Source organism: Hyalella azteca, unplaced genomic scaffold (genome assembly GCF_000764305.2).
Source record: "Hyalella azteca isolate HAZT.00-mixed unplaced genomic scaffold, Hazt_2.0.2 contig8077, whole genome shotgun sequence".
NCBI classification, from domain to species: Eukaryota; Metazoa; Arthropoda; class Malacostraca; order Amphipoda; family Hyalellidae; genus Hyalella; species Hyalella azteca.
In genome coordinates this window covers 330,709-344,634 of record NW_025938181.1, presented here as the reverse complement: position 1 = coordinate 344,634, position 13,926 = coordinate 330,709, and the positions used below count along the sequence as shown (strand labels likewise).

At 39.6% G+C, this 13,926-nt stretch overlaps 2 protein-coding genes across 2 annotated transcripts in view; one reads left to right on the top strand and one right to left on the bottom strand.

Moving 5' to 3' along the window:
* LOC108675738 overlaps positions 1-1,145 on the bottom strand; it is a 51,691-nt gene extending 50,546 nt beyond the window's left edge. Inside the window, exon 1 of the mRNA XM_047881486.1 lies at positions 459-1,145. The gene's annotated coding sequence lies outside the window, so the exon portion shown is untranslated. The remainder of the gene's footprint in view (positions 1-458) is intronic.
* Positions 1,146-13,156: 12,011 nt separating this feature from the next.
* LOC108675719 overlaps positions 13,157-13,926 on the top strand; it is a 56,164-nt gene continuing 55,394 nt past the window's right edge. The window contains exon 1 of the mRNA XM_018163744.2: positions 13,157-13,659. Coding sequence (XP_018019233.1) covers positions 13,658-13,659 — 2 coding nt within the window. The 5' untranslated portion in view covers positions 13,157-13,657. The remainder of the gene's footprint in view (positions 13,660-13,926) is intronic.

The following is a 13,926-nucleotide window of genomic DNA, read 5'->3' as shown; positions in this document are numbered from 1 at the left end:
CGGTAACGCAACACAATAACGCTGCGTTGACGGTAACGCAACACAATAACGCTGCGTTGACGGTAACTCAACACAATAAATACTCAAGACTAACAACACATCAAATGCTGCTTCTAAAGCGTGCTGGTGCGACTAAGGCCTCAGGGTTGACGTTGGAAATAAAACGAGCTATTGAACTTTCAGTAGATTGAATCTGAGTGAATGGTATAAAAGTATAAGTTGTAACGTAGAATGAAGTCTATATTTAAGGAGGCTGGATTGTTCGAGCATGTTATTTGATTATGTACGCTTAGTATTCTACTACATACCACCTCAAATTAGACAGACGGCCGGTAATATAATAGCAGCGAAAAACAATGATTGTAAACTGGGAACAAGATGAACACAATATGGTTAGGAGTCATTAATACTTGCGAGTTATACAATGTTATTACGGCCGCAAAACTCAATATCCATACCTTGATGTTGCAGTTCTGCTTTGGGAATTGAGTGATGCGTGGTGATGAACGTAAAGGTGTTCATCCTGCTGCACCTTGTGACCTCACAACGACACTGTCCACCACTGAGCTAGTCACCACTGCACTGACCACCACTGCGCTCACCACCTCTACACTGGCCAACACTGTACTGTCCACTACTACACAAATCACCACTCACTATATAAACCACTACTGCACTACTCTAACTGACCACCATCACAATGGCCGCTTTTACACCGGCTACTACAGTAGAGGCGGATAGTTTACAATTACAGAGGAATGAGCGCACGAAAAACACAGATCATGTCGCGGTTATTTATATACGTCTTTACTAAATTATTTTCTAACTCTGCTCAATAGGCGCTTATTACAGACTCTTGTTTTCCAATGTAAATGATTAGTTTTACATTCTTCAAATTATAAAGACTTTTTTAAAAAGATTAGCTGTGCATTTGCAAACATTAACTATTCAGTTGACTTGAAGTCGGTTCGGAGCAGGCAGTACTAATATATGAACTCAAGGCACAATCGTACAAATTGCCATGCCGGTATGTGTACGTTATCGTTCAGTCGTGAACTAACCGGCGGCTTTCCTATCGTTCATTCATCCACAATGAATGTTCGACTGTTCACTTCACTGCACAGTCACCGCTTGACACACCCTTACTCCTACACTGCCCCAGGCGCACTGCGAGGGCTGGCTTCCCTCATGACGGTTTCCCTCATGCCAGTTCCCCTTTGGACATAGTCAAACTAAACCAAGCATTTTCCGTCATGCAGAATTTATACTCCGTGTGTCTGTTGTTCAGAACATTGCATGATGACTTCCGGCTGACGCCAGGGTGTTCTTTAATAGTTTTTGCCCTTTGGCACACAAGCACTCCACTGGAGACCATTCACTAATTCTTGCTTAACCTCGCAAATGAACGACCTTGCACTAAATTACTTTATGTGTAATTGGTTCGGTCTTTGCTGATGTTTTTTCTATTCATTAATTAATTGGACATACACTTGATTCATCCGCGTAATAAGATGACCGTAAACTATATTTTATTTAATAATGTTAATTTTTTGTCAGATCGCTGCTTTTAGGAACTTGTTGACAATTTTCTCGCATTTGTGTCTTGAATGACACTATCCAAGGTCGCGCAACAGATGCCAACAGCCGATCAGCTCCTGCAGCCAGTGCCAACACACTCACGAGTGTGCAGAAACGTGGGCCAAGATACGAAACGTCACCGCCGTTCTGCTCCTCGAATACAAAACTAATCCTACTGTGACCATGAGATGTACAAGGATAATTGAAGTATTTCTCGTTGACGAAGTGTGCGTTCTACGAAATGAAGAAACACTGATCCCAAGTTTGCCAAAATCGAGCACGCAATCAATCGTTTAATTATTCAATTTTCTAAAATAATATGAACTAAAGCATAGTGAGAACAAAGCAAGCAACAGCATCGTGCATCAGGTGGCCCAAATGAGGGCGTTTGAACGATAATCAGAGGCGGCGGTCCATCGTGGCCTGGGACTGCTACGTCCCAAACAAGTACCAAGATTACAAAGATCTGGTTTTAAATTAAACACGATTTTCTCGACATGATGACCAGGGCATGGGCACGATAGGAAAGGAATTATTTGACTCTGTCTCATTTGAGATAAGAAGGCACCGAACATATGCGTGCGTGACGCCCCATGCAGGCGTGGGTGACTTGCCTTGCGCTTTTGTGAGACATGCCATGCGTGTATGCTTGACATGCCATGTGTGCGTACGTGACTTGCAATGTGTGCGTGACGGGCCATGCGTTCATGCGCGACATGCCATGCATGACTTGCAATGTATGCGTGACGCGCCATATGCAGCAGCTGTGGCGCGTCGCTGTGATGGTTGACCCGGTGGGTGCCAATTGCCTCCTGCTTAACGATGGTGCGATGCCATGTGATGAGGTGTGTTGCGGGGGTGTTTTATGTTTGTGTTGTAGTCGTGTGTTATAGTGCAGTTATGAGGTGTGTTGCGGGGGTGTTTTATGTTTGTGTTGTAGTCGTGTGTTATAGTGCAGTTATGAGGTGTGTTGCGGGGGTGTTTTATGTTTGTGTTGTAGTCGTGTGTTATAGTGCAGTTATGAGGTGTGTTGCGGGGGTGTTTTATGTTTGTGTTGTAGTCGTATGTTATAGTGGTATGTTATATATGAGGTGTGTTGTGGGGGTGTTTATTGTTGGTGTTGTAGTCGTGTGTTATTGTGGTGTGTTGTGGGGGGTGTTGAATGTTGGTGTTCTAGCCGTGTGTTATAGTGGTATGTTATGAGGTGTGCTGTGGAGGTGTTTTATGTTGGTGTTGTAGTAGTGTGTCATAGTGGTATGTTGTGGCGATATTTTATTGTGATATGTTACTATAACGTTTTACCATGATGCGTCGCAGAAGTATGTTTTTGCCACATGTTATTTTTATATTATTGTAGTGTACTTTGATGATGCATTATTGAGTGTTTCATTTAATGGTGATGTGCTACTGTGATGCATCATGATGACAAGTTGTTGTCATGAGTTATCGTTGAGCCGTTTTATTTGCGTGTTATTTATGGTGCTATGATATGGTTCCATTTAGCGGAAGCCCATCCTGCATAAACGACAATCGCACTTTCCTACGAGGGCTACAAACCATCATTCACGCCGCGCAACAGACAGTTCATTTTTAATACGAAATAAATAATTCTGAGATTGATATAATCCAACAGTTTATGTTATTTTTTGTTAAGAGTCCCGTGGACTCGGCATCAACGCGCTCAGCCGCGATAGTTGCTATGGAGTTTTTTAACTATTTATAACTGCAATAACTCCCCTCATAAATAAGATACAAGTCTGAAATTTGGAATGCTGTCCTGGCTAATTATTTTCATTACACAGACATTAAGATAAACTATGTAAACTTTTATTTCAACTGTTATCAGGGAGGATAAAATTATGCACCCCGATGTTCGTATAGCGTGTGACTTTTCTGGCATTTTCTCGATTTACGTCGGTTTAATTATTTATTCTTCATTGATCGCTACCCCAAACATTTCTGAATTATTATTCGAGTATTAGATATATGCATTAGAAGCCCAAAGGTAGGTGAAACTTCCGTAGATGTATAAAGCACGACCAGACGTTTTGTTGTTGTCCCACGGACGCGCGGGACAGTGTGCAAAACACTCTTTGTGCATGCGCTCAGCTTGATTCATGGCCTGATCCATGTTATAGTGCACAAACATTTGTACAAGCCATGGAGCATAAACATATGTACAACATATTTAGCAACCATGAGGATGCGAATAAACGCAATCATTAAATACTACAATATACGATAGTTGAAATCTTCGGTAGAGTTATTGAAATCATTGAAGAATGATTGGTAGGGTAACATGGGGCAGCGAGGCCACTGCGGGTCATGGGCCCATAGCGGGTTTCTCGCTAAGTATGGCAGAAATTGGTCCGTGTTCTCTATCGCCGGTTGACAGTTTCACTGGGATGAAGTGTACGGATTTAAGTTTTGCTAAGTGTTTGTGTTATTAAGTTATTTGTGAATAACTGTTTTAGAGCAGATAAAATTTTTTTGTTGTTATATAAAACTGTTTTCGATTACTGTAGATGAAGCTTTTGAAATTACGGTGAATTATATTTTGAAAGTGATATTTATAGGGATAATTTTGAGATCAAGTTTAGACTATTAGCTTTTAAAATAAAATGTTGACACGATATAAATTGAAATGATACCTAGTGGGGCAACGGGCCCACGCTTGTCACGGGGCAAAGCGCCCATGGTGAAGTCTGGTGTTATACATCATTAGACTTGTCTCAATGACCTTTTCAAACTATGACTAGCTTTTTGAATTACAAATTACGCTTCATATTGCATGATTTTTTGATTTGCCGCCTCAAGGCAGCAGGTTTAGTTTCTAGTTATGCGTATTTATGACCCTTTATCGAGTTATTGACTCTAGCCTTGCCAAAAGTTGATTTCAGTCAACACCAATGAGCCAAAAGTTGAATAGTTTTTATGTTGTTGGCTGAAATCACGATTAGGTACGAATTCTCTGCACATAATATCTGGATTATGGACGAAACTGGAACGAAGTTTTTTCCTTATCAACTAGATATATTTTTTCTAGTCAAGGATACATTTTTTCGTGTCAAGGACGAATTTTTTATCGCAAGGATATATTTTTCAAGTCAATGTTATATATTTTTATGTCATGAAATATTTTTCTTCACGTCAGTGATAGATTTTGCCAAGAGTATATTTTTTTCAAGTTAAGGATATGATTTTTTGTGTTGTTAATAAATGAATGAATGTCATATTTTTTATTACATTTTTCATATTTTTAACTGTAAAGAGTTGTTTTATCTTTTTTAAACGAAAAATATGCAATTGTGGTAAAGGAGCCAAAGGTGGGCGCTTTGCCCCAAGCCCATGGGCCCATTGCCCCAGGGGTGGGGCAATGGGCCCATTTTGACATTTTACAAAATAGTGTTTCATTATTAATCAAATAACTCTATAGGCGTCTAATTCACATCATACATTCCTCACTAGTTGTACCTTTAAACAAAACAAAGAACCACCTCGTATCAATCAAAACTTCATCAAAAATTTAGTTTAAAAAAAGGGGGAAGGGGCGCGCTGCCCCATGTTGCCCTATTCGTTTTTATTTAAACGTTGTATTGTCCCTATAAGAAGAATTAACATCACATTTGAAATATGGTATCTTCTGTAGAAGTTGTTACCACTCCTCTACTGGCGTGTCTCATCGGAGAAATCTTTTTGAGCTACTAACTTACCATGACCATTGGAACCCACGTTTAAAACTCATCTAAATTTTAAGTTCTCTTATTCCGTTTGCAAAACTCCGTTTTTAAAACCAAATTCAGGCTAGACAATCGCAAAAAACTAGTTGTAGCTCGAGTTTAGTACAATCGCCGTACATCCATTCTTCTTATAGGGTCTGGAGCCTACTTTTTGTAGTACTCACATAAGTTCAATTGCTCAATGCAGGGAACCGTTGGTCTGTGGTATATGGAGAAGGAATCAACAATAGAATATCCATAGTGATATCATCATTTAAAGACAGGCGTTTGGAAGTTGATGTGTGTTATAACATAACGGACCAGGCAATAAGTCCAGCAGCTATCTCAATCAATCGTCAGCTATGGAAAGATCGGGTTCCAAAGGCCGGATCCCTTGTGAATCAAGTCACGAAAGTTCAAGAATCGGCAGCAGGCCATGGGCCTATTTCTTCAGCGCCGACACTTCTATTCTATAACATAGTGATGTCGGCAATTATAAACTTTTGTGTCGTCGGCATACATGGAGCACACGCTGGACACTACTTCCGGCAGATCATTTATAAAAGCAACGAACAAAATAGGCCCCAGAACGCTTCCTTGTGGCACGCCACTGCGCACTGATGCCCAGTCTGACACGGTTCCGTTAATACTGATACGTTGTCGTCTACCTACTAGAAAATCTCTTATCCATTGGAGTACGTTTCCCTCAATTCCCTAGGACTTCACTTTACGCAACAGTCGCTCATGCGGAACACTGCCAAATGCTTTGGCAAAATCGAGGTACAATGCATCTACTGGCTCCCTTTCGTCCAGCAGGCGAGTCCAATCGTCCAATCGTCATAGGCCATGAGCTATTTGTAACATATTAGAGTGCAAAGGTGCGAATTTTGGATCTCATAGATTTTGTAATATACGGCTGGATTTTTTTAGGAATAAAGTATGTTTCAGTACTCAATAAGCAATAGAAGACATCTGTTTTCGGCGCATCATCTGATGGCATTTCTGCGATCTTCAGCAAGTCCTGTTATTTTCTTGAGTTTATGATGTAAACCTACTATTTTCTATGAAGTCACAAGAGTGATATTAGAGGACCAACAATTATAAAAAATCATTCAATTGGTAATCCGAATAAATAAATTAAAAAAAGATATCCACATATGAAGCATTCAAAAAGGAAGTTTTGTTAATGAAAAACTACATATTTACCGGTTTTCCCTCAACCGAACGATAGTTTTTTTCGTCCTATCGGTATAATTGTATTGATTCGCACGTGGATAGCACTCAGCAGCAGCAAATAAAAATTTAGTAATTTTGTTCCCGAGGCAAATATTTTGGATGGATGAAGTATTATATAATTTTTTATACGTACTGACTTCTGAATTAAACGTGCATGATTTTACCTGATATGGTTGATAAGACACCTCCTTCGGAGCCATAACACAACAGTTATGGAAAGATCGGGTTCCGAAAAGTACAGTTGCCAAAAAGTTGCCGAAAAGTACAAAAATCGGCAACAGGCCACGGGCTATTTATTCAGTGCCGCCACTTCTATGCTATTAGCTATGAATAATATAATTATACTTACGTACTGATACCATGTGTTAGGATTACCTAATCACAACTTTTAATTACCTGTGTTACCTAATTATCTTTGCTGTTTGTGATTAAATATGATATAATTCATATACATCAAAAAATTCTTCTCGATCATTGCATTCCAAACCTAGAAAAATCGTAGCCAAGACAGCAGATTCAATGGAATTCGTCAAAAGTATACGGTATTTGCTACAAGCATTTAACTATCTGTCACTCCGACCATACATATTATTTCGCTTCTAGCTATTGGAGCTGCTGAAAAATATTGGCCAGGATAATATTTTATGTGTGCTTAGGACATAAATTATATTATTAACGCGCGATGACGACATGCACAGAAAAAGTAACGAGTCACATTGTACAAATTCTGATACACTTGGTGCACGTAGCATTGATACGCCCTTTTGCGGGACAAGGGCAAAAAGTGCATCGCTATTTGTATAAAGTCTTACTCATTTTTCTGAGTGCACGATTTGCATGTCACGAAATGCATCTACTTGATTGTACCTCTGACTGACTCTTCTGTAGCACGTTATGTCCGGCACGAAATGATCATCATTGTGCTACATATATAACTTGAGAGTCCTTAGAAGTAAGGATAAAACATCAACAGTTTATTCTGTGGTCATAGACTGTCAAAAAGTTTCAAGGCGTTGCCAGAATTGCCAAATGGACCAATCTGAGTCATTCATCTAGCAGAGGGCCGTTTCACCACGGTCGGACACACTCGCCCGCGTCATCAAGTGAGCCGAGCCGAAAAAATGCTCGTTTTTGGAGGCCCCTTGAAGCGAGCGCTCTTTTCGTGCGGCATCTCTTTTCCCTTCCCTCCTTGCCCTCCCTAAACCCCCGGAATCATACCATGGTGGGTTTAGGGATGCAGAATTATGCCGTAGTGATCAATAGGTGGAGTGACGCTTCGTGCCGTGTCCGTGCCGGACTCCATTGCGCCCTAATACTCTCGTTTGTTGCCTTTGTTTGGGAAAGCATCGACGCACACCAACCGACGGCAAACATCCCAGCTTTGTCCTCTGGGCATCTCGGTACTGAGGCCATTTTGCACCGTCAGGGGAAACATGTGTCGGCGCCTCTTCAGCAGCGCAGGGCTCTTCACCCATAAAACTTAGGACGATGAAACGAACATAACCTCTCTGCACTGACGCCATAGTGACACAAACGCCACGCGCTGGTGGCGGCGACGTGTAGACTGCGTCTCTTAGCATGGATCCCAAAGTGCCTGGTCTTCGCCTGCGTTCACACAGCAACACTTGTTGTGAATTTACGTCGAGTTAAATCAGTCCCAACAAATTTAGTTTTAAATTTGACACTGAAATTCCACGCAAAACAAATATCAATCCATTATATCTTTAGGTGAGATGTGAATTTTGCTTTGAAGGCATTTTAGTTAAAAATCAGACCATTGGTTTGATGTCGGGTCACTCGTATCTGGCCACAGGTTTAGTCGAGCGACAACGTGTTACATAAAAGAGTCTTTCTTGCTACTATCGGCAGATAGCGAGATATTTGATCTAATTTTTAATTTTAAATATAATAAAAACAAATAACATGTGATATCTAATAAAAAAGGAATACATCAAAGAATATTAAATTTGTTAATTGCCAACACGCAGCAACTTCGAATCATTGAACATGAAGCGCTCCCTGCGGTCGCAAGGTTGGTAGGCGTGAGTCCAGGAGTGCCACAATAATGGCTCCTTCAATGCTCGGCGCAGACTTATCCGATTCTCATCAACGATCTTCCTTTCTTATCATCGCCTAAACGAACTCTGAACTCAGTAAATAAATTAAACAGAACGAGTGCTCTGCCATACTCGTCACATGCTCGGATCGTGCTAAGCAAGTATCAGTGAGGGTGATATAGAACGCATCAAAATGGTGAGAACTGTGTATGAAATGCTATATGTAGCGCTGAATGAACCTATTAGCCAAAAGTGTCAAAATGATTCGTGTTCTTTCCTTGAGCGATATAGTCTGACACACAATCTTAAACCTTATGGTCTCAACGCACAAAGGTAGTTTTTCCTAACCGCTGTATTTTATACGCCTTTAGGGTAAGAGTCGACAAAACCTACCCTGTGACTTGAGAAAATAGCACTATTTTTCCTAGGCACCTAAAATGAGAAGCTGGCAAGTGAATTTTATCAGCAAAGGCCGACTCCTTTGTCGAGCTTACCCTGCGAACAATCACATTTTATGCGGTAACTTCGTCTGTTCTGCCCAGTGAAATAACACACCTCTTCTCTGGTCAGTTATGAGAGGAGCAGTGGCCACTGGAATATATACTTACTATTTTCTATGATATATATAAATTATAAAGGTTTAAATTAACCCGGAGTGTCTGATGGTCGTCATCTAAAGAAACTTTTAATATGTTTAACTATCAAATTTGAAATGAGATAATAAAGTTAAAATTAATAATTAGTGGAAAATAATGAAATTTATCCAATCACTCAATGGATAACATTAAATTTGTCCTAGACTTCCCTTGAAGTTATTGATATTAAACCGAAAAATAGAAGAGGGCAGTAAGGTATGTAAATTTTGCTGCAGGTCTTCGCACTCAGACTCCACTTTATTCCAATTGAAGTCATGTAACCTAAATTCTGATCTGTTTATTTATGATTCATTCTAGGAAAACTTTATAAAAAAAACATAGCCTAGCATAATAAAAAAGGAATGGGTATAATGAATACTGATATGTATATTTTTAGTAATATCTTCCAATCACTTTCATATAAAACTCCTATAATGACTATCGCGGTGAACGACACCCGCTGCGGAGTTTCCAGCTGTGTTTAATTGATAGGATTTAGCAGCGTTTTGGCGTAGCCCTTGGCCCAGCATGTGTCGAGGCTGCCATGTCTTCTTTCGCACGCTGCATGCTCTTCCTCGAGTTTTTTCACATCTGCCGTAACCGTGTATTGATTTTTGGTGTCGGCTGATCTGACCTAGCGGCGTCATCGCTACAGCCTCCACACATGCACTGTGCTTCACTACACCCTAAGTGCCCTGAGTGGAGTCGGTCCAAATACAAGCGCAACATCCCTTCAAAACGCGCTCTTTGAATTTCAATAATTGAATCGCATCGTTTTCGCGTCTTTCGTTGGTAAGAAACGAATGCTATTTAAATTGCTACCCTCTAACTCAATTGAAAAATGTTTGTTGTTGAATATAAAAACGGATTTAGAATTGAAAAAATTTTGTTCTTGTTTGTCTTCGGGATGGCTTGAGTCCTTTCAGTACAGTGGCTTCGTATGTTTTTCACCTAAAATTAGTTTCGTAGACAATACGTTCCGCTTACAGAACCCATAGCGATGACAGTTTAAATAAACATGGCAGAAAAAACTTTAATAAGAAAGAAATGCATTATAACAGCAGCACCAGTAGTATCGCCAGCAACGATACCAGCAGTACTATCCAGCACAATAGCGGCACGATCACAAGGAGCATTCCTCAAAGCAACGACTGCATTGAAAGCAACAGCACCAGCACCAATAGTAGCATCATCACCACTTCACCAGCACCATCATAGCAGCCCCTCAGCAGCAGCACCACCAGCAGCAGAGGACGTGATATCGATCCACGCTGAGTACATCGGTGGCTCCAGAGGAGGCCTCACCAGACGCATTCAAGTCTTGAACTGCTGCAGCACAACTGCAAGTATATGGAGGTACGCAAAGTTTCCAATTGATATCCAAATCTAATTAATGCGGCAAAAAGAATCTCGGGTGAACACTGAATATTTAAACAAAAATTTGGACTGTTGAAAGAACAAACAACGAGAACGTCCATAATATAACTTGAATTATAAATATAATTTCCATAATGAAACGATTGTACTGATTATAACATGCGTCAATGAATTAGGGTAATAAAGAAATCATCTATCACAAAACGTGGGTAATGAAAATGACGGCAGAAGAGGGTAATGAAGATCATCAATCAAGAAAAGATAATAATGAAGAAAACTTTCGCCATGAAAGAAGTAATGAAGGGAGAGTCTGTCACAGAACGAGGCTAATGAAGAGGAAAGACTGCCAGAAACCTGAGTAAATATGAGTCTGTACGAGATGAAAGACGTTCGAAAAATATTATTATAAGAGTCACAGCATTTCACCAATTAGCTACAAATTGATACTTCCGATCTATAACGGGATGCAGTATTCTGAAGTATTAAAAATTTCTAGGTTCATAAGCCCATAGCAATCAGTAGTTAAATTTCTTAGGTTACTACTTACGCAGACATCGGAGACGTACAAATTTGCCAGTCTGGCTTGATCCTGGCAGAGTATTATTTTAATATTTTATTATATTAAGTATAATAATATTATATGAATAAGAATATTATTTTTCTTATATATTTATATTAGAGAATAGCATTCTTAAATATTATTATTTATTATTAACGATAATAATATTGTTTTTAAGTGTGCCAGACACGAAAGAGCGACGGCAATCGCGATTCCAGAAAAAAAATTAGATTGAAGAATTTTGGATTCATATAAGTGGAGTATTTTGATGTTGCAATAGGCAAAAATTTAACAAATATTTAATAATGTATTTTAGTGAGTCAGATAAATATTCAGACACAAGTTTTTTAGCAGGTTCAATTGCCAAGTAAATTATTTCGACAATGGTACATTTAAATTTTCACGCCACGGAATGTGTCAAGGTTTTGAACTGAATTGTAAGCAAATGCAAATCCCACAACGAAGGTTTGTAGGCAGTAGTATAGTATCACTGCCTGTATCTAAGTGCATAGAAAGAATGTTAACACACTCATTACTACTAATCGTTAAAAGATCCCTGATTTTCAATGTTAACGAAGTCTTTGTTTGCTAATGAATTGACTTTCTTACAATTCTTAATTATAGCTTCTTGCGTCAACGCTTTTCATTCGTACCAGTGAAACCTTCGAATTATATTCAACAAAAGCAAGGATAACTACGGTGATCAGTGCCGTAGGACTTGTGATATCAGTGCATCGCGCGCAACTGAATACAGGTATAAAAAAATGTTAGGGCTCACAACAACAACACCGACAGAGATAGAAGTTCGATCAATTATTAATCGAATTATTAATCGGCTTCCAGCCAACACGTTAAAACTTTCAGTCTTCCTCTCAAGTTTGTCAAATCTCTACAGTCATGCTAGACGTCAAATATCGCGTCTACACGAACTAGTCAGACCGTGACTATAGAACTGTGAGACCGTGATGTGAGAATCATCAGTCCGTGACGAGTGAACCTACAAGACCGTGACAAGAGAAATGCTAGACCATAGCAGAAGCATCAGACGTGGTAAGAGAACCGATATGTGTTTGCACAAATAACGCGTGAATCACAGGTTGTCGGTAATTCATATTGAAGAAAAGTCATAAAATGAGGACAAGCTCTGTAATTTCATGGACATTGCAAGACTTAATATTCCTAATTAGTTTTTTATTCCTTAACTAATGATAGTAAATCGCAAATTAACTAAGAATGTAAAATCAACGAAAATAACATGAAAATTCTTAATAGTTTCATCGAAAACGTTTCGGTAACTAGCTCAATTTAAATCTACAAGCATCAACAAGTATGATCAACAACATAAGCAATTTAAACACATTAAAATTAAGACCAGAAAAAAGAAACAATAATGTCAGCGTTTATGAGCAATGTCATCAAGACTCTAACAATAAATTGGCTGTGAAGCGCGCAGTTGCAAGGACATGCTCCTCCCACCACCAGCCTAGCACGCGAGCTTCAGTAATGTCAAGTGACGGAATGTTACAGGCGTGACTGCGAAGAGGCTGAGCTAACAGTAAAACTTGCCAGCAGAAACAGATGGGGAAAGAAGACGGAGGTGAGGGTGGGCGGCGTCGACCAGTCAGGAGCACGGGAGGAGGCAAAATAAACGAGAGCAAGTGACACCTCCCCGAACGTTTTCTTTTGAGGAAACTTCACCTGGTCCACCGCTTCATTTGAGCCGTTTTCTTTGAGCCAACTGCGCTAATTTGGCGGTTAACTAAACTTACAACAGTGACTCAAACCGTGTCATGGGAGTCGAGTGTCTGAATATAGTGTGCATAAAGTGCAAAAATACAAGCAAATGATCTCAAAAGAAGGAGAATAAGCAGGGAGAACATGAAATGAAGGCGCAGTAAACACGTGGAGTGTTGCGTCGAGCAGTCGTCCGCCAGTAGCTCGCAGGCTTGCGGTGCTCCATTCGCTCCGCGAGACTATCGGCAATGTGGCTCCTTTAGAGACCGGGAGCTCTTTGATGTAGTGACAGCATCTGTGGTCGAGCCGTGCTTGCTCCTTGACTTTGATGTGTGATCACGATCTTCTATTCTTAACTTATACGAGTATTAGGCTTAAATTTTTGTTTAATTCTTGTTCCTACTGAATTGCAGAGTTAATTGTGAGGGGGTTTATACATCGATATCTTCGAAATAAATGTTGAACTGAACACAGTGTGCCGGTTTATATATTTTTGGTCACGCCTTCATTGAGTGATTTTCCGCTGTAAATGTTGATGTGACTTGCTTACACAATTTTGGTGCAGTTTATTTATGTGATAGAAATCCAATTATTCGAATTTATGAAATGGAAAAACAGTTTGCGGACACTCAACGAACTTGCGAAGACGATCTGCAGTTTTTCTTGATCGATTTCCGAATAGAAAATAAGTGAATACTGCCGGAATAAACCTGACCTAGGAAAGATGTGATACGTGCCGTGACGCCATTATGCCTGAGTACCATGTGAGTATTGTTGTTGCATCTAAACGTGCAAAAATCCACCCATATTGAAAACATGATGAATTAAATTAAAAGATAAAATTTTTATTTATCTGATTTATTTGTGGGAACCTCATACAATGTTTACCATTTTTAATTTAAAATATCATGTAATCACTGCATCATTTTACAGCTGTAACGTGTATGTACTAGAGTAGGCCTAGCTACCCAGACTGTTGGTGTAAATTTCTTTTTACTATGCACAAAACAATTTTTTAGTGAAGCTGATCC